The sequence below is a fragment of the Raphanus sativus genome, chromosome 2 (genome assembly GCF_000801105.2).
Source record: "Raphanus sativus cultivar WK10039 chromosome 2, ASM80110v3, whole genome shotgun sequence".
Lineage (NCBI taxonomy): Eukaryota > Viridiplantae > Streptophyta > Magnoliopsida > Brassicales > Brassicaceae > Raphanus > Raphanus sativus.
The window spans coordinates 22497752-22516536 of record NC_079512.1 but is presented as its reverse complement, the minus strand read 5'-3'; the positions used below and the strand labels follow the sequence as shown (position 1 = coordinate 22516536).

General features: G+C 32.3%; 2 protein-coding genes across 3 annotated transcripts; both read right to left on the bottom strand.

Moving 5' to 3' along the window:
* Positions 1-611: 611 nt before the first annotated feature.
* LOC108841870 (GATA transcription factor 21) lies at positions 612-3213 on the bottom strand. Of its 2 annotated transcripts, none has more exons than XM_057002631.1 (3): positions 2782-3213; positions 1630-2109; positions 612-1387 (listed from the first exon to the last, which is right to left on the bottom strand). In XM_057002631.1, exons 1-3 carry the CDS (start codon positions 3121-3123, stop codon positions 953-955), a joined length of 1257 nt encoding a protein of 418 aa, XP_056858611.1. In that variant the 5' UTR covers positions 3124-3213; the 3' UTR covers positions 612-952. The 2 variants fall into 2 exon arrangements, with proteins under 2 accessions (XP_056858611.1, XP_018470150.2); XM_018614648.2 differs by having other exon boundaries at positions 1630-2106; positions 2782-3211.
* A 10216-nt stretch (positions 3214-13429) lies between these two features.
* On the bottom strand, positions 13430-13852 carry LOC130508629 (vegetative cell wall protein gp1-like). Its single transcript, XM_057004223.1, has one exon. The coding sequence runs from the start codon at positions 13850-13852 to the stop codon at positions 13430-13432; it is 423 nt and encodes a 140-aa protein (XP_056860203.1).
* Between the last annotated feature and the right edge of the window lie 4933 nt (positions 13853-18785).

Genomic DNA, 18785 nt, shown 5'->3' with positions numbered 1-18785 from the left:
TATCACAATTCATATATTGTAGTTAATTTCAAAAAGTAACTCATATATGGTAGTTTTCTTAAAAGAAATTTACTTTTATAATTTTGAGATACATGTATTAAAATTAATATAATATAACAAAGTTTAGTGTTATTCTTCCTTTATTAACCAATTAATTTTTTCTATAATTGTTTTATCAACAAATTCAACTATCAAAATTTTATAAATTTTAAATATATACATAATTTAATTACCATAAATATTATCTAAATAATATTATCCCCGCGATATCACGGATAACACCGTCTAATTAGAAGTATAAAAAACATGTGGGCTTGCAAAATTTCGAAGACCTCCTTTAACTTAATAAGTCGTCAGCTTAATATGCAACACAAACGCATTATCTTCTGCACGCATGATCTCGTCCTATATACACACTTCATATGTTCTATCAACCGACTTTCCCTCATCCATTCATAAACCTTGTGTTCTAGATTAAATCCAATAATAATAATAATAATAATAATAATAATAATAACAATAATAATTCTGATCTTACTTAAATTGAATGAATTGGTTAGGTCACATATAAAGTCAATTGATCTAGCTTGTGATAACATGTATAAAGAGAAGATAAAACTATTCTTCACTGATTATATAACTTCTCAAATCACGAAACACAATATAAAAGATGTAGTAAACAAAGAACACCCACATTATCGGGTGACTAATGCTTCATCGGGGGGGAAACCACAACATAGCCCCTAAATCAAAATCTCCCAAAACATAAATATAGAGCTACTAAGTATAAATACTAAAATCTCACTCACTTATTAAAATATGTTTTTTGCTCATTTTAGACCAGCTGCAAAAGCACACTAACCACTCCAAGATTTAAAAATTGAACATTATTATGATTAGTATGGTATATATATATGACTATATAAAAAAACCTTTAATTGTAATTGTCTGATCAACCATGTACCATTCCGTACGACAGAGCCATGAGCAATATAGCAGCTTCCTTCTCATCTTGTGGGAACACTTGTTGATAAGCTGAACTTTTGCTCAAAATTATCGTCAAATCGTCGAAGCAAAATTTGTTCGAGGAAACTGAAGAATCAGAGGATGTTGTTGATTTGCTGATCTCTGCATCTCTGGCAACCATTTCGGCACCATCCTCTTCCTCTTTCAACTTGCACTTTTTTGTCTTCACCACCACTCGGGGAGAGAGATTGTATTTGTCACCACCATTAGATCGTTTTTTCTTGTTTTGCAATTTCTTTTTCACCGGTAACTGATGCAGCCTCGCCGCCACCACCTCTTGATCGTCTCCCGTAGCTGCGGCTGCAGCCATTGCGGCCCGTCTCGCCTTTCTTTGTCTTATGCCACACGCGTTACAAAGAGACTAATAAAAGGTGGAAAGTAAAGTGTGTGAGTTGTAGTTGATGAAACAAAGGGTAAAAGAGTCATTAAGTCAGATGAATTATAATTGAATTAATCAAATATATCTGCGCTTTTGACACATAAATGTGTATGTCTTTTACAAATTGATTATGGTAACAAAAAAAATCTGTGCACCAAGTTAAGGTAAATATATATTATATTATATGATATAATATAGTATCAAGAAAATTCGGGTCAATATACCTTGGGACCTCGAGGCCCACTTCGCCAAAGAGGAGTCTTGGTGGTGTTACAATCCGAACAAACCCTAATCACGCCATTGTTATTACCATAACCATTCTCATTGATTGTATTGTAGCGATTTTCTGTGGTCGCGGTCGTAGTCATCCTGCTTGAGACTTTCTTGAGTTCTTCATCGTGATCTTCTTTGAAAGTAGTTTTATGATCCATAGGATAGTGATCTTCTTTATGATTATTAACACTGTTGTTAGTGTGATCAAAGGACTGTTTATTGTTGGTGATTGTTTTCTTGATCAACCGCATCTTTGGGGACATCAACCACTTGTCCGAGGCTGCGTTGGGTTTTGTCGGGTTTTGATTAAGAAAATCGGTTTGGCCTTCGTGATGATCTTTTTTCTTTATCGTTAGTTTCAGCCTTCTCTCCTTCTTTGGCGCCGTGTGATCGTAAGATGATGATGATCCACCGTTAAACATCTTGGCCTGCTATATATCAATGATCAAGGTTATTAACAAAAATAATTGATTATATGGCTTTACAAAAGTCCCCCTTATGTGTTAACTGAAATTTCTTCTATGCATATTTTCTCAATACAAATTAAAAACCCAACATCCGTTGTATGAATTTCACTCCGTCAGGTATAATTTCAACAACTACACGGAAAATAAAATATCATTCAAGAATAGCATTTATAGACACAACTAATTTGATAAGTTTAGCAAAAAAAACTAATTTGATAAGTAATTATAAACACATATATATATACGGCCCTCATCGAAGCAGCAACGAATGGATACGACCACATCACTATGTTATCCGACAACCAAACGCTCGTTCGAGCAATCAACGGCAACATGCAGACTAAAGAGACCTTTGGTGTTCTTCGCGACATTCAACAGATCTCGTCAGCTTTCTCCGATGTCTCTTTTTCCTTCATCCCACGAAGTGAAAACCAAGAATCGGACCTCCTGGCCAAACGGGCTTTGTCCCAGGCCTCTATCTCTGTTTCAACGGCCCATCCTTTGTCTAGGCCTTTTAATTCTGCTGCTTTCCTATTTGTAAACCCATAACTTTGGGCCTGCAAGGACATCTTTATATTTATGCAAGTAATCAGTTGACAAAAAAAAAAAAAAAAAAATATACATGTGTGAGTATACCTTGAGGGGTTGAGATAGATCGAGATGATCATCATGATAAGTATTGTTGTAGGCAACATGCTGATCTTCTTGAGAGTTGATCAAGAAAGGGAGGTAAGAGGATAGAGATGAAATGGATGATGAAGAATTAGAGGGAACTTGATGATGATGGTGATGCTGCTGCTGATTATGAAGAATAGATGAAGAGGGTCCAAAAGGATAGAAAAAGGGCTGTTCGTGATGATTTTGATCTTCGTTTAGATCTATGGAGTAATGAAAATTCGAACCCATTGATGAGAAAGAGAGATGAAAACACACAGAGAGAAAGAAAGAGATCTTAGATAAGAGATTGAGAGAGATCATAGAAAGCAAAAAGAGTCCAAGTTATACTATGTTTGACCCCTTTTAAAGGCCATGAGATAAGACATGAGCCAAACACACATAGTTTCTTTGATACATAGTATATATATATAGTTTATGTGAGTCTAGAGTTACGTTTATTATGTCCATACATCAACCCGTACAGTAAATTTTCGAAGACATTGTTAAATATACTGTTCTAAATTTCTACATGTTGTACACACACAAAAATGTTAGTCCATGTTAGACTTTGTACTGAATTTATATATATTACAAATATGACAAAATAATAGAAAAATAACATTGAGACAAAAATAATTATAAGAGTAAGAAAATATTTCATATCTATAAAACTTATCGTCTCAACTTTATGTAAATAATTATGTAACTATATTGGTCAATCCAATATGTTTTCTGATGTCCAGTCTAAGATGGAAAGGTTATGGTCTTTTTATATTATTTTTTTAGTGTAGTGGATAAAGGGTAATATTTGAACAGATTAATAGATATTATACTGTAGAAAAGTAGAAAATATATACTAGTCTTAAAAATTAGAAAATATATGTATATATGTATAATTAATTTACATGTTCACGTGAGTCCATGGCACCCATACAAAACCAAACACATGAGACAAACTGTGTATGTGGATTGGTAATGGGCGACCCCATTCAGAACTAACTATATCTGTAATTTTCTTACCCCACTAGAGAGACTGAGAAAAGTTATGACCATGTTTGATTTTAACTATACTTAATTTATATATAAAATGTTATTTTTAAAATAGATAATAGTTTTTTAATCTCTGTGCATTCAACTAAAAAATATAGTTACATAAAAGAACAGAGGGAGTATCTGTTCGGAGAGCAAGAGCCACACAATTCATGATAATAATTAAAACACATAATATCCTTTTACTTGTAGTCTTTTCAAATCTAGGGTTTCCTAGATGTCAAGGTTCTATTACAGGAAAAAGTCAAAATTTGGATTTCTCATGATCTTTTATACCCGTTATACTAAAAGTGTATCAAAGAATCGCTAAGAAGGTTATATATATAATCAGCTTGGTGACTTTTTTATTGTATCAAGGACCTGTATTTTCTATTGAAAAGCATATTAGTTTTGTGACTTTTGTCTAGCAGTTAAAGAAAAAAGTCAGCAGATCTGCTTAATAGACCATCCCCCCCCTAGTATAGTACTAAACTACTAGCTAGTACCTAAGGTACTAGATTTTGTTGTAACGGCCATCAATTCTAGCATGACTTGCTAAATATCCAATATACTTGCTTATTTTGTTTTATTTAATTTACTGATAATCAAAGTTGACTCAGTGGACACTGCATGTGATTCAGCAATACTCTCCCAGAGGAGATATATAAAATATGATTTGAGAGATGGGAAGTGAGGCAGGGGAGAGAGAAGAGATAGGTTTAGAATGGTAAAGGGAGAAAAGATCCCCACCTTAGTATTGCCAAACTCATTCAGTTTTTTTTCTCTCATCAGATTTACAGATCAATGAGGACCCCACAAACAAAAAGAAACCAATTTTTATTTTCACATTTAAAAAAACGACCCATCAGTTTAGATTTGTATATATCAATTCCTTAGGCTAAATGATTATAAAGAAAACAATGATCTACGACTTTGTAGGTTTTTTATGGAATGAGAATATGATCTTCCGTTGAACAAAAAAAAAAGAGAGAATATGATCTACCTCTCTCCCTTTTTTTGTTTACCAATATTAGGGTTTTTGTTTGTATATCTTATCAGATCCGAAGTCAAGTATGCAAATGCAATGGATCTATTACCTAGGTGCCCTAAGAGAAGATTTGTTCAATATCATGGAATATAAAGCTAATCACTTATAATAATTTACAAGGTCTTGATTACCTTAAAACAACAAACCAGAGTAATCTCAACATAAAAATCGATTACCGTAATCACCTTTACTTCTCTTTTTTTTGTTCAACTCCTTTACTTCTCATTTCTTTTTGAAGAATGAAAGCTACATAGGAACTGGATATGTTTATAAATATGTCTCGAAATACAAAGAAGACGCTAGATATAGAAGGGGACCAAACAAATTGTTGATTACAAGAGTGTATAAAATATCTCAATATAAGATTACAAAAAAAAACTGGAAAACAAGAGACGATGTACGGCCAATATTCATAAAAGGTTCACACTCAATGATGAATTGCCGAGAGGGGTTTTGTTCTTCCTTCGTATAAATCCCCGATTTTGTAAAATTGACAGACGAAAAGTTATAATCTAAAAAAGAAGAAGAAGAAGTTATAATCTTATATTAAATAAAAATATCCATATTAAATGATCAAGAAGATCACGTGATAAGTTATTAATCCCCTATATATTAAAGGAGAAGTATTTTTAAGGCTTTCTTTAAACAATTTTGGTGAGAATGTATGAGAAGGCTCCATTCCACGTGTCACTCTATGAGCGATTTTAAGAAAAATGGATCATTTAGTTATTTGCTTTCTTTCCTTATTTGCTTCAATGACAAGAAACGTAACCATTTTTTTCTCATGCTCGAACTGTTTCTGTTTACATTCGTTTTGTATAACGTTGACGTTAAATGACAAGAAACAACCACAATTACAATTTATAGTTTGAATCCCCATCTCAGCAAGTGGATAAAGATCATACCAAACTCACCACCACGAACCAGAAACACTTAGAAGCATTTCCTGTCGACGATGGATGGACCCGAGTCATCGTTCTCTCCCTTTGAGTCTTGTCGTGTTCTGTCGCGGGTTCTTGACCCGAGATCGATGAGGCAGCACTTAGCGTAGACGAGGAGGACAAAAGTTAATGAGAACATTATATTGGCTGGAACTCCAGTTACGAAGGCCAAACTCGCCTCGAAATCCGTGGTGAGAACGTTTGTGGTTTCAGCTGAGAACGTTTGTGGTTTCAGCTCTCTCTAAACATACAAAGAACGATTGACCAGCTTCCCTCGCGGAGGCTGCGGATAGAAGGTTCATGGGACTTATATGAGAGACCGCCTTGGAGCATTTGTTGTAAGGTAACGTTCAGTTGAGATTCCAGTTCTCCAAGAACGCGAAGAGCACACTCTAGCCAAATTCGTTGGTATGATGCAGTTAGTCGACAATTACGCAACGGTGGGGATGTTAGAGAACTCGATCTCCTATTACACCGAAGGGTTGAAAATCCAGACAAAGTTTTTGAGAGCCAACGATCTAAGAGACTGTAAAAGGTGCAGGTACTTGCGGAAGCTCTTGTACAAGCGCAACGGTTCGAGGAAGCTGAGAACGTTTGTGGAACGGCTCTCTCTAAACATACAAAGAATGGTTGACCAGCTTCTCTCGCGGAGGCTGCGGATAGAAGGCTCATGGGACTTATATGCGAGACCAAAGGAGATCACAAGAACGCCTTGGAGCATTTGGTGTTAGCCAGCATGGCCATGGCTGCAAATGGACAAGACTGTTTTCACAATCTGTTGGTGGAGACTTCACGATCATCTTCTTTTAAGTTCTCTTGTCGCAGCGTTGCAGACACTCTGTCGCAAAATATGTTTCAGTTTGCTATTTAAGATGCATTTTTAAGAAACATCTGTCAGGTTGTCATTCCTATAATAGTGAACCATATCAAATTGTCATTTCTCATTATTATTCAGTTAGTAATGAACCTTAGGTTTGTCAACTATGATTCCACATAGCTGAAACTCACTCGGGTTTGTCGTGGTCATGGTAAACAATACTTTGTCTATGTTTTTATAAATATAATTGTCCAGGGTTATTCAGTTCGTATTGAATATCATGTTCTTTATTATAAACAACACAGCTGAAACTCACTCGGGTTTGTCTTAGTCATATAATCAAAAGATCTGTCTGCATTTATAAGTTTAAAATGGTGTTAAAGCACATATGAGTTCCGTAAGACAACTCGTGTTCAGTTACATTTCATGGACCCATCTTTATATGTTAGTATATATGTCGTTTATTTTTGTAAATAATACAACATCTAAAATATTTTTGTTGTTAATAAGATTACTTGGAGAAGCTTCTAACATTTGTTTCCATGTATCATTGTATACCTTATATGGGTCAATGAAATCCCTTTTAGCTGTTTATAAATTAAAGTTCATATATTTTTTCATGCTTATAGAAAACATATCTAATCATTCATCTAAATATTTATAAGAAAATACAACTATAAATTGATCATCGAAGTTATAGCATATATTATAGCGGGTAGTATCTTTTATTTCCTTTTTCCTCACAAAATAAAATATTATATTCTCTAGGTTATATTATTTGCTTGCTCTTAACGATTTCAATAATAACTCACATGTCTTCCTCATAAATTGTATATGTCCTAATTATATGGTATATAAGGTGGTATACGGCATATAGTTTTTTTTCACTACTCTCTACTGTTCATAAACTTCTACCCTTGAAAAAAAAATTGAAAAAGTTTCCTCCTTTGAAACCTAGGTTTAGAGTCTTGATGAGACTTCATTTTGTTTTAAGTTGCTACATGAATTTGTATTCTGCATTCTACGAAACATTTTATTATATTTAGATGTCTTTTGTTGTGTCGTATATTTAGATTTCATCAGCCTTGCAATGAATTGGCTGGACCCAATGCTGATGAGGTATTGTAGTCAATAGGAGTTTTCTTTCATAAGAATTTTTTTTTGTTATAGGCCATTTGATTATAGATCGTTGTGTAGATTGAGGAACCGGATGGCGGATGCTATACCTCTTCTTCTTATGAATTTGGTTGGAAATACTTATTAGTTCAAGGTTGGTATTGAAAGAGAAAACTTTCTCTATAAGCATGACACTTACAAAGTCACTAAGATTATCACCAGCCTTGATATAATTAGTGAGTTCGATACAAAGCTCAGCCCAAAGGTATGTTGATTAACTTTTGTTTAGTGAGTTCGTGTTTATTTTGGTTATAACCATTTACTGTATTTTGTTTAATGTGTCTACTTTTAATTGTTCCAGATACCATGTCTAACTCATACAGAAGACAACTATATTCTCTCCGATGTACCAGAGGTTTGTTTTTCATTTTGTTTAAATTACTTTCTCCCGCATGTGTACAGGTTATCTTTATAATAATTATCAAACTTATTTGGTTATCTACATAGGGTTCCCTCATTGTATTTTAGAGTCATCTCAGTAAGAAGAACGAACTGATCTCACTCCAGCAATACGCAAAGGAACGCCTACTGTAAATGTGGAGGAAGCATTTGATCAGAGTTCTGTTACAAGGACTACGTGTACTACTCGAGTGAAGAAGGAAAAGACTGATAAAAGTGGTTAAATGAGAGATCTTTGGAAGATATGTTTTTAGAGGCATTTTTTAGAGGCGTTTTTTTCTTTCCAGGTGTTCTTCTTATATGTTTGAGTTTTGGTTTTAGTGTTTTATCATTTTTCATTTTCTCTTTTGTTTTTTATCTGTTGTGTTTTGGAAATTTTTATTATAACGAAACCCTCTATTTTGTCACCATTGTATATATCTATTTGATTCCTTTGAAGTTCTTTACTAACAAATACCCCCACTATATAGATATTTAAAGCGTTCGAAACTCTATACAATATTCTAAATTACGTCGCAAGTAGCTAGACGTACCATTCTTTGCTTCTCTCCCTCTTCCTCTTAACAGTTTTCTATTATTTGTATTCCATGTATATTTCAATAATTGAATTTTTGAAAGTCAAAATAAGAATTATACAATCTTTGAGGGTCTTCTCTTGCATCTCCCGTCTATAGAGCATCATTACATTATTAGTTCTCTATCTGAAATCTATCTCAATTTTTTAATTCACGGTCTTACAAGACCTTTTTCTATACATGTATGTTGACAGTTCTGCAAAGTTAGAGTCTTTTTTTTCTATGGTAGACACCGCTTTACTATTTTGTTAAACAATCAAGAAATATTTATATTTGGTATACATAGTTTAAAAATGATGACAAATATATTAATTGCATAGTAAATCAATTAATCCTGTAGATTGGTAATTGATTTAAGATCTGTCATATAATTAATATGAATCGATGAAATATAGATTGTTTGCATACAAAATCTTATAAACTTGGAGAAGTGTCAAACATTAATATAAATATTGTCAAAAGATATAAACAATATGGACAGTGAATATCCATTGAACAAGGTCCATTTTTGTTATAAATAAAACCCATTATGTTAAATTATTTTGTGTATTATCTTAATATCAATTTCTTTAAAGAATAACAATGCAATAACATATAGATAAAAGATTCAAATATCATGATCCATTTAAATATAATTATTTTATTATTTTAACTATATTAGGTCAAGGAAAAAAATAAAGGTAATAAAAATAACTACTAAACATTAATTATATAGAACTACAAATTATAAAAGTTAAATTATTAAACTCAACAAAAAGTTATTTTAAAATAAAAATAATATTCATTTTCAACAATAAAAATATCAATGATTATAAATATACAAATTTTATATCATGTGTAACATATACGAAAGTTCAAACCGCACAAATAATATTGGATAATCTCAAATTGTCATTTAAAGTAGTTTGTACAAACCAAAAATCGTAGTTGATTATATAAATTGATCTATTTTCAGATATATCTAGACTAAACAGATCCACTTATGTATTAAACACCAAAAACAGTACAACTAAGATTAAACAGCAAAAAAGTAACATCAACCTATAATCCAATATTCAGACTATACATATTTGAGTTATTCTTGGGTTCACCCCTAGGGTGAACCTAAAGGTTCACCAACCAATCATATTGTTTTATTTTGTATGCAGATTTTTCTTAAAAAGGAAACAAGATATTTAGCATTTACTTTTAAAAATAAAAAAAACAAACAAAAAACAGTATTAGTTTGAAAAGAAAAAAATTAATATTATTAACACCGTCTACACTAAATCCTAAATCGTAAACTAAACCCTAAACCCTAAACATTAAACCCTAAACTCTTAGGTAACCCTTAAACTTTTGGCTAAACCCTAAACTCTTAGATAAAACCTAAACTCTAGAATAAATCTTAAACTCATGTCCAAAAAACTAAACACTAAATAATAAACCTTTGGATAAATCATAAATCCTTGGATAAATCTAAAAATTTAGGATTTTATGTTTATGGTTTAGTGGTTAGGACTCGAGATTAAGATTTATCCAAGAGTTTGGGGTTTACCCAAGGGTTTAGAGGTTACTTAAGAATTTAGGGTTTAGTGTTTAGTGTCTAGAGTTTAGAATTTAGTTTGTGATTTAAGGTTTAGTGCAGACGGGGTTAATAATATTAATTTTCTTTTTTTTTTCGAACTAATTTTTGTTAGTTTTTTATATTTTTAAAAGTAAATGCTAAATATTTTGTTTTTTTTTAAAGAAAAATATACATACAAAATGAAACATATTTACTTTCTTATATTTTAGAAGATAACGTAATTAATCATCTTATCCCGCGCAAGGCGCGGGTTAGCACCTAGTAACGAGATTATTTATCTGAATTCAGAAGCAATGGGCAACATGGAGCATACGAATCTAACTCATCTAACATTACATTTTGTGGTTTCGGACTTGAAGGGGTTAGGACTTCGTTCTGAACCTCTTGGTAATTCAAAAAAAAAATCATCTCTTTTTCCAAAGAAGCATGAATGATCTTATATTAGGAAAATGGTAACATGTCCGTCTTTACCGACCAGCATTAAACTCGATCGGCTAGCTCGAAATTAAAACCAAAGAAATCATTAATCATGCTACTTTTGTTACTTAAAATGTATTACGAAAAAGACAAAAACAAAATCATAAGGTTTCAGAAATAAATGATGCCAAAATTTACATAAATATTATATGAAAATTTTTAGAAATGAAAATGCATATAAATCATATGATTTGATTATTTTTTGTGGAATAATCCCAACTATTATGTTTTATTTTCTGAAATACTACATACATCCAACACTTCCATTCCATCAATAACGCAAACTGTGTATTCATAAAGGTTTTCAACCGTTAGAAATGAGTACTGTTTGATTTAGAATCCTTACTACACGTGGAGGGTCCAAAAGCTAAAAGCTATGATAGTTTGCGTTTTTTTACGGCCATATTTATTACTTAAACTTCTTAAGGTGATACGGATAATCAAAATGAAATAAAACAATCAGTATAATATAATTCTTCTTTAAAATATTTAGCGTCCTTGGCTAAAAAAATCCACTATAAAATCTGCACGAGTAATATATTTATTGGGGAAAGGCTTGAAAATGTTCTTTTAGTATTTCATCTTTTTCAACTATGTGAAAAAAATGTGTCATGCACATTGGATTTTGAATCATTATTCATCCCTATCAACTCTTTGCCGTCTGTTTGGAAATGTTAAACTATTGACTGCTAAAACATATACACTTCATAACTCGGATGAGTACAATTTTTGAGTGTACAGGAAACATCATCCACCCTTAGTTTCTGGTCTTGTAGCAGGTCTCTCCATACTAAACTCTTTTTTAATGAAATTTTAGTTGCTCAAAAAAAAAAGCAGGTCTCTCCATACATGTTTTTCTATATTCAACCAAGACCACTAAATAGTGTATCGTTTGAGTGTATCCTATAACGTCAAGAACTATCAGTCAGACAAATATTTTTGCAAGCATAAAGCGTGTGTAGATTGAGGATCTTGTTGGACGTTAGTCCTTTTATTTTTAGCATTCCTATCATCTAGATAGGTTTTCTTTTCAAAAACATGCATGTTAAAATCGTATAATATGCTGAATTAAAGTTATTTGTATTTCATACATTAGTTTTATCTGAACCGGACAAGCTGGGTTCATTCATATACCGGTTATTATATTGACAAATGCTTTACTCACTAGTCACTAGTTAAGGCTGACTGTTTAATCTAAAAGGATTGGTGTGATAGTAATGATTTAGTTGTATTGATTAGTGTGATGTACAATATATAGTGATTACATGAGGAGATTAGGTCTTAATATATTGCTCATACGATTGTACATCAAATAAGCCCTAGTTAATTGAACCTACCGGAGCACAATTTTGGGGATATTTTTTTTTGGCTTATTTGATGTGCAATTGTATGAGTTTTATATTAAGAGGCTGAACAAAAAAAAGTAGTCCATTTGTAAAGATATAGTTCATACGTTTCAAAACAGATGACGTTTTGAAGAGTTTTTTTTTTTGTGAAACCAAGGATTATATTATCCTTAACTGAAGATTACAAATAGAAAGTTCAGTGCCATAGAGTGAAAGTCACTTGTTACATTAACAAAAACTAAAGCATTAAAGAGATAGGTTAAACGGTTTGAATCATAGACAAAAACCGGAAGCTTCTTAACAAGGATTTCTAAGCTGAGAGAGTTTAATCTACAACTGTGAGCAGAGATCATGACATTTTGCATTGCCATAGTTTCCGCAATTAGGGGCGACGCTACAAAAGGAGCTGTCGTTGAGTGAGATGGGGATGTCCCTGCATCATTGATGATCCACAATTTGAATACCAAATGAGAATCTCCGCTTACAAAAAGGAACTATGGTGAAAAAATTCTCTCCTTAAAGGAGGAGGTGGATGATGATCTCTCTCGGCCCTGTCGAGAGGAAGTTTGAATAAACTTATCCAAAAAGGATAAATTTAAAGGGCTGATTAGTTGGAGCTTTGGGAGTCTCAGATTTGGAGATGATACTGTGCATTGTCTCCCGGTTGAAATAGCTGACTTTAGACACATGAAAGTTGTAAGACCATGCCAAGAACTATTGAAAGAGATGCTTCCCTTATCTTGTGGAGGCTTCGTAAGGTGTTCACTTGTGACATCTGAAGTAGAGCTATCAGGCATGGTGTCTGGTTCAAAGCTTGAAGGTGGAGAGCGTGAGAATGATGAATCTGGAGGTGAAGACTGAACCACCTCTACACCGGCGTAACAACATAGGAGCTTGACCTGATTTGGAAGAACCGCAGAACCAATGGCCAAAGAGAAACTCGGGACACCAATATTACCGTATCGGAGCCAAAGAACTTTGATGGAGATAGAGTTAAGTCGATTATACCTTGAATCTGTCGTGTTATGAAAGGTAGAGCAAACACCGGGCTTTGCAGCTGTGAATGGTAATGCGCGTAAAAGGCGTTGTGAAATTGGGTCTTCCGACAAGGATAGATTCGCCGCATAGGATGAAGAAAATTCAGAGCATACAAGGTTCGTAGATCTGACGAATCGACTTCGGAAAACATCGATAAGGAAGCTTGATTCACAACGAGACAAGTTAGAGCATATCTTCCCCGTAGGGAGAAAGTTCATCGTCCAAGGGGACGAAGAGAGTTGTAGATCTGGGACGAAGAGAGTTGTAGATCTGTCCTCTTTGGAGAGTCCAACAGTGATGCATCCTCTGTCTCCCACAAATCAGTGAGACTCCTCCTCACAGGAACGAGCTTCGAGATCTTGTTGTGCAGAGAGAGACAGAGCCAGAAAGGGCTTGGGAGTGAACTAGGGGAATAAACGGAGATGGAAGACGGTGAATTACAGAACGGAGAAGGAGACTGAACCATCGGAGACTTCATTGGCGGTGGAAGATCGGGAGGGTCCGGAGGGTCGGGAGGGTCCAGAGGGCTGGAAGGGTCCGGAGGGCCGGAAGGGTAGAGAGAACGAAGCAGGGTAAACTCACACGGTGTAGGGTCGGGAGGAGGTCTGGATCGGAACGGCGGAAGAGCGCAAGCCATCAAAGTCATGGAGGAGGGGAGGAGCAGCTTCAGGGAGCGGCGGTGCTGCAACGATGAAGATCCATGGAGGGTTCTCCTCGGGAAACGGGTTCGGGAAAAAAGGTTTTTTTTCTTAAAGACGAAGGATCTATATAAAAGTGAAGAGTTTTTTATGTTTTGAAATACATGATGTTTTAATATTTTTATATTAATTTTAGTTTTATTGAAAGTTATGTAACTAATGATGTTTTCATAATTTTTTTTAGTAATTGGTTAATTAAGTTAATTTTTATTTATATATTTAATGATATTTTTAGATAAAAATGTATGTTTTAATTTTTGTGCATTGAATCAAAACATCAATTATTTTAGAGTATAAGATAAAGGATCACGTGTATATATATATATATATTCACATACATATGACAAAAGATCGAGATCCCAAAAAATAAACGATCGAGAAATGGGCTACGTATGCGGCATATGGATCACAATCTCCAAGGAAGTAAAAGGAAGCAAGAAGACAGAGATGTGTGTATTATGAATCATGTCAACTTTAAGTGTCAGTACATATGGAGCTATGTCCAACACAGTGTACTTTTCATGACTCGTCTTTTTTTTGTTTCTTCCCAATAAAATTTCCCCAAAGGGACCATTGATCTTGTCTCTCTCATCTTCGTTGCCGTATCCTCTGTCTTGCGACAGATTGATTTGTGATGTGAAATTTTCTCCCTTTGGGTCGAATGATTCGTTTATAATCACAGATTGATTATTAGTACTTCATTCAATTTCCATCACATCATATGAATAGATAAAAAATATCTACACATGTTAAGATAAATGGTGACAGTAATTAATACTGAATCAACTGGTAAACGGTTTCAATAAAGACTGCACCACTGAAGCGTAACAAATCAGTTTTACAAAGAAGCACTACCAGATTTTCAAACTTTGTTAACATTATTTTTTTGAAAAAAACTTTGTTAACATTATTTATATGACTATTTCACAGTTAAAACTTAAAACATTGCGGCCCATTAGTATTTTTAATTGCTATTCTTGTAATACCAGCATATTTTTGGTAAAACAATACCAAGTATCTTACTGCTATATCTTTTTCTTCTCATCCGCCTATTTTTGTTTGAAACTATCAATGTTCTTTTTGTACTGCATCATAAACAAAACAAAAGAGAAAAGGAGCCTAAAAATAGGAGAGTTGTATAGAAAAGAATTCTTCATTAACCTAGATGTAGTTGAAGAGAACGGCAGAAGTGATAGGTATTATTAAATTTCATAAAGTAGACTTTTTCTATTCTTGTGACATGTGGACTGAGGTTTTGTTGATACGTGTCCTCATTTTCTTTTTATATTTTAGGTCTTTCTTTTTTTGATTATTGTAATTTGACTCATCATTTTTTTATTATACATTATCTAATCATTTTCACACTAATCTTTATTTGAAATTTGATAATCTATTTTATTGGTCACAACATGCAAAAGGAATAAAAAATAAGAAAATAATATAAATATATTTTAAATATTTAATTTATTCTCAACTAAAGTTAACATAAATTTTCAATATTTTTTTATTTTTTTATTTTATAGACAGATTATATATCTATTTTACTATTAAATAAACTAAGAAGAACAAACTAGAGCAAAACACATATTCTAAGCATAAAATCTCCATAATCACAATAATGCCAAAAACTCTAACTCAATAAAGATTTAAAATTAAAGGAAGATCAAGAACGAGATTAACTTACCTCACTTAACACAGAATATCTTGGCTAGAACAAGTAGAAGTTAGAAAATGGTAAAAAAAAATAATCTATAAGAAAAAGCAATCCATCAAACACAAGGGAGCGCGAGCAAAGACTAACTAAAAAAACCAATAAAACGGGTTAGATGAAAAATAATAAGGCCAAAACTGCTACGAAGCAGAAAACACTGCAGAACGCACCATAAGCACAACAATAAGCTAAGAAGTAAGAAGCACCTCACAAACTAAACAAGCACAAACAAGATATACATTGCCAACAAAGAACCACAAATCTGTGGATAGAAAGGACCAAAGCTCCAAGAAACTAACTCCGCTCACTTATACTAAAGGAAGTAGTGGAAGAAGAGAAACAACTTGAGGGAGGGAGAATGAAAACCAACCACTGAAAAACAATAGCCAGGTTTGAGACCAGAAACAACCTTCCAAACCTACAGTACACAAAGAAAAACACTATCCAAACATAGAGTGACAGACATGGCGAAAGGGAGAACCACAAGAGACACGATCAGCGATGAAAGTTGAATCTAAATGAGAGAACAGAGAGGAAATGGTAGACGAAATGAAATCATAAAACCGTGGAACCGTTCTCGAGCTATGAAAGAGAGCATATAAGGCAAATTACCAAAAACCAGATTTTGAAAATCAAGAAGAGCATGAACTGTCGACGGTAAGCCAACAACGAGGAAAACAACATCAAAGACGACTAAACTCTGACCCAATCCAAGGAGATGCACTTCCTAACATCAGCCAAAATCTAAGGAAGAAGAGAAACATCCAATATTGACCGGGTTAGCTTACAACGCCATGAGAAAAAACCGCACAACTGTAAACTTATAAATCTGATTTATATAAAATACCAGATTGTCTCACAGAAACAAATGTGAAAAAGAATAAGAGCACGAATGTGAGTCTTTTCCAGTGATGGTGAGAAACATTTCACACTAGAAAGGTAAATAAATACATAGATAGTGACGGCTCAATATCAAAATATGGGGAGAGGACGAAAAACATCTTAAAAGAATAATTTTCAAATAATTGAAAAAAATAAAAGACAACTTTCAAAAGTTAAAATTGTTAATCTTAGAATCAACAAATGTCTAAATGCAAAGTTATTGAAATTTAATATACTTTACATCAGATGTTCACTTCACCACTAATCCCCTTTATATTAAAAGAGGAGCACTCCTACAAATTAACCTTACCTTCATGTGCTATTAACCAAAATGTCATTTCCTATGTGTCATCACAAGAGTTCTCCTCACACCGTTTAACTAAAAATCCTCTTTTTACTAGAATAATTACAAGTATTGCCATTATTATAAACCAACCTAATTACCTTAGTATACATTTATAATGGTTAGTTGCATCTATAATTATTTATCATGATTATATTTGGATATTAAACTTAGATATAATGTATTTAGAATGTCCACGTAAACCGAACATATATAAACTAAATTATATAGTTATATACTTTTATAAATAAATAAATATATATATATATATATATATATATATATATATATATATAATCATTATATTTTATTGATATGGTCGTACTATATACAAAAAGAATTATATAATAATTATATAGATATATACAAATAATTGTATTATATAGTTTCTATGGTCATATTGTCTACGAAAAAATAATTATATTATATATATAAATATCTAAATATATTATACTATATAGTTGATATGGTCATGTTGTAATTCTTTAGAGTTCTTTATATTAATTTAAATTAAAGGACGGCTCAATCATATATGTATATGGTATATTAGATCTTTATGTATATTATTTTAGAAAAAAATTGGCCCTTTGATAATATTTCATATCTAATTTGAATTAATATATTTTTCCTAAATTATAGCAAATAACTTATAAGCAATAATGAGACGTAAATTACTATTGCCATATATGGATTTTTATATTCGATCAACCCTTAATTTTATATTGCTTAAAGAAAATATATGACACATTGAATACTAATTATTAATTAAAATTAAATGAGGCAAGATACCACTATATATTTATAACTAATATATGTACATGTATTATAATTTTACAGAAATAATATTGTATTGAAAATTAAAAATTATCAAACATTTTAATTATTATATATCATAAATATTTTTATATATTATCTCATCATGGGCATGTCATTATCAAATCTTTTTAGTTTTTTGATCAGATTATACAGTATTTGTTTTAAAATTGTTGTGGTCGTTTCGTTTTTTTCATTTTGCGTCCGTTGAATTATTGTGTCCTTAACTTAATCAAATCTTTAAATTATTTCTTTTCATTGCTGAATTTGCATGATTCATGGCTATATGTAAGGTAAGTTTATGGACAAAATCTTTTTTTACAGGAAATCACGTGATCAATAGGATATATGGTCTGTTAAGGAAAATTTGGCGATAATCTTTCTTTCATTGCTGAATTTGCATGATTTGTAGCTGTATGTAAGGTAAGTTTAAGGACAAAAATTTTTTTTTACAGGAAATTGCGTGATCAATAGGATATATGGTCTGTTAAAGAAATTTTGGCGATAATCTTAGAGCGCAAATTTTGGTAAATTAATTCGTGAGTATTTTATATTATTAATCACATACAATTTCATCATTTAACATCTAATCCCTTCTCACCGTGTATATAAATAAGTTGTTTTAAGTACATCTACTCATCCCATTCTTTTTCACATTACAAATTTGATTTTGCAAGTAAAACACGTATGGTAGGCTTCAAATCAGTAGCAGATTTGAAACCATTTAAGATAATGTAGAGATTTAGGATAAATATCATACGATTATGGAATCAATATTCTTGTGCTGGTGACCTAAATACTAAAATGATTCACATTGAGTTAAACAAGTCCCATCTTTTTAGGTTGTGTACAAATTGATGTAATAATATTATTATATTCAGTATTGAAAAATTATACTTTTTGATTTTGTACAAGGAGATAAAATTCATGCAAGTGTAAAGAAGGATTTGGTAAATCAATTCGACATTTCTAGCCCAAGGAAAAACAAGTGTGAAGAAGGATTTGATGAATAAATTTGTTCAATCGTTTATTAAATAACATGTCATATTATGACTATGAGTTTTATATTTCTAATACCTATAAATTAAAAGTTATAATCTCTTTTAATTTATTTACTCCGCGC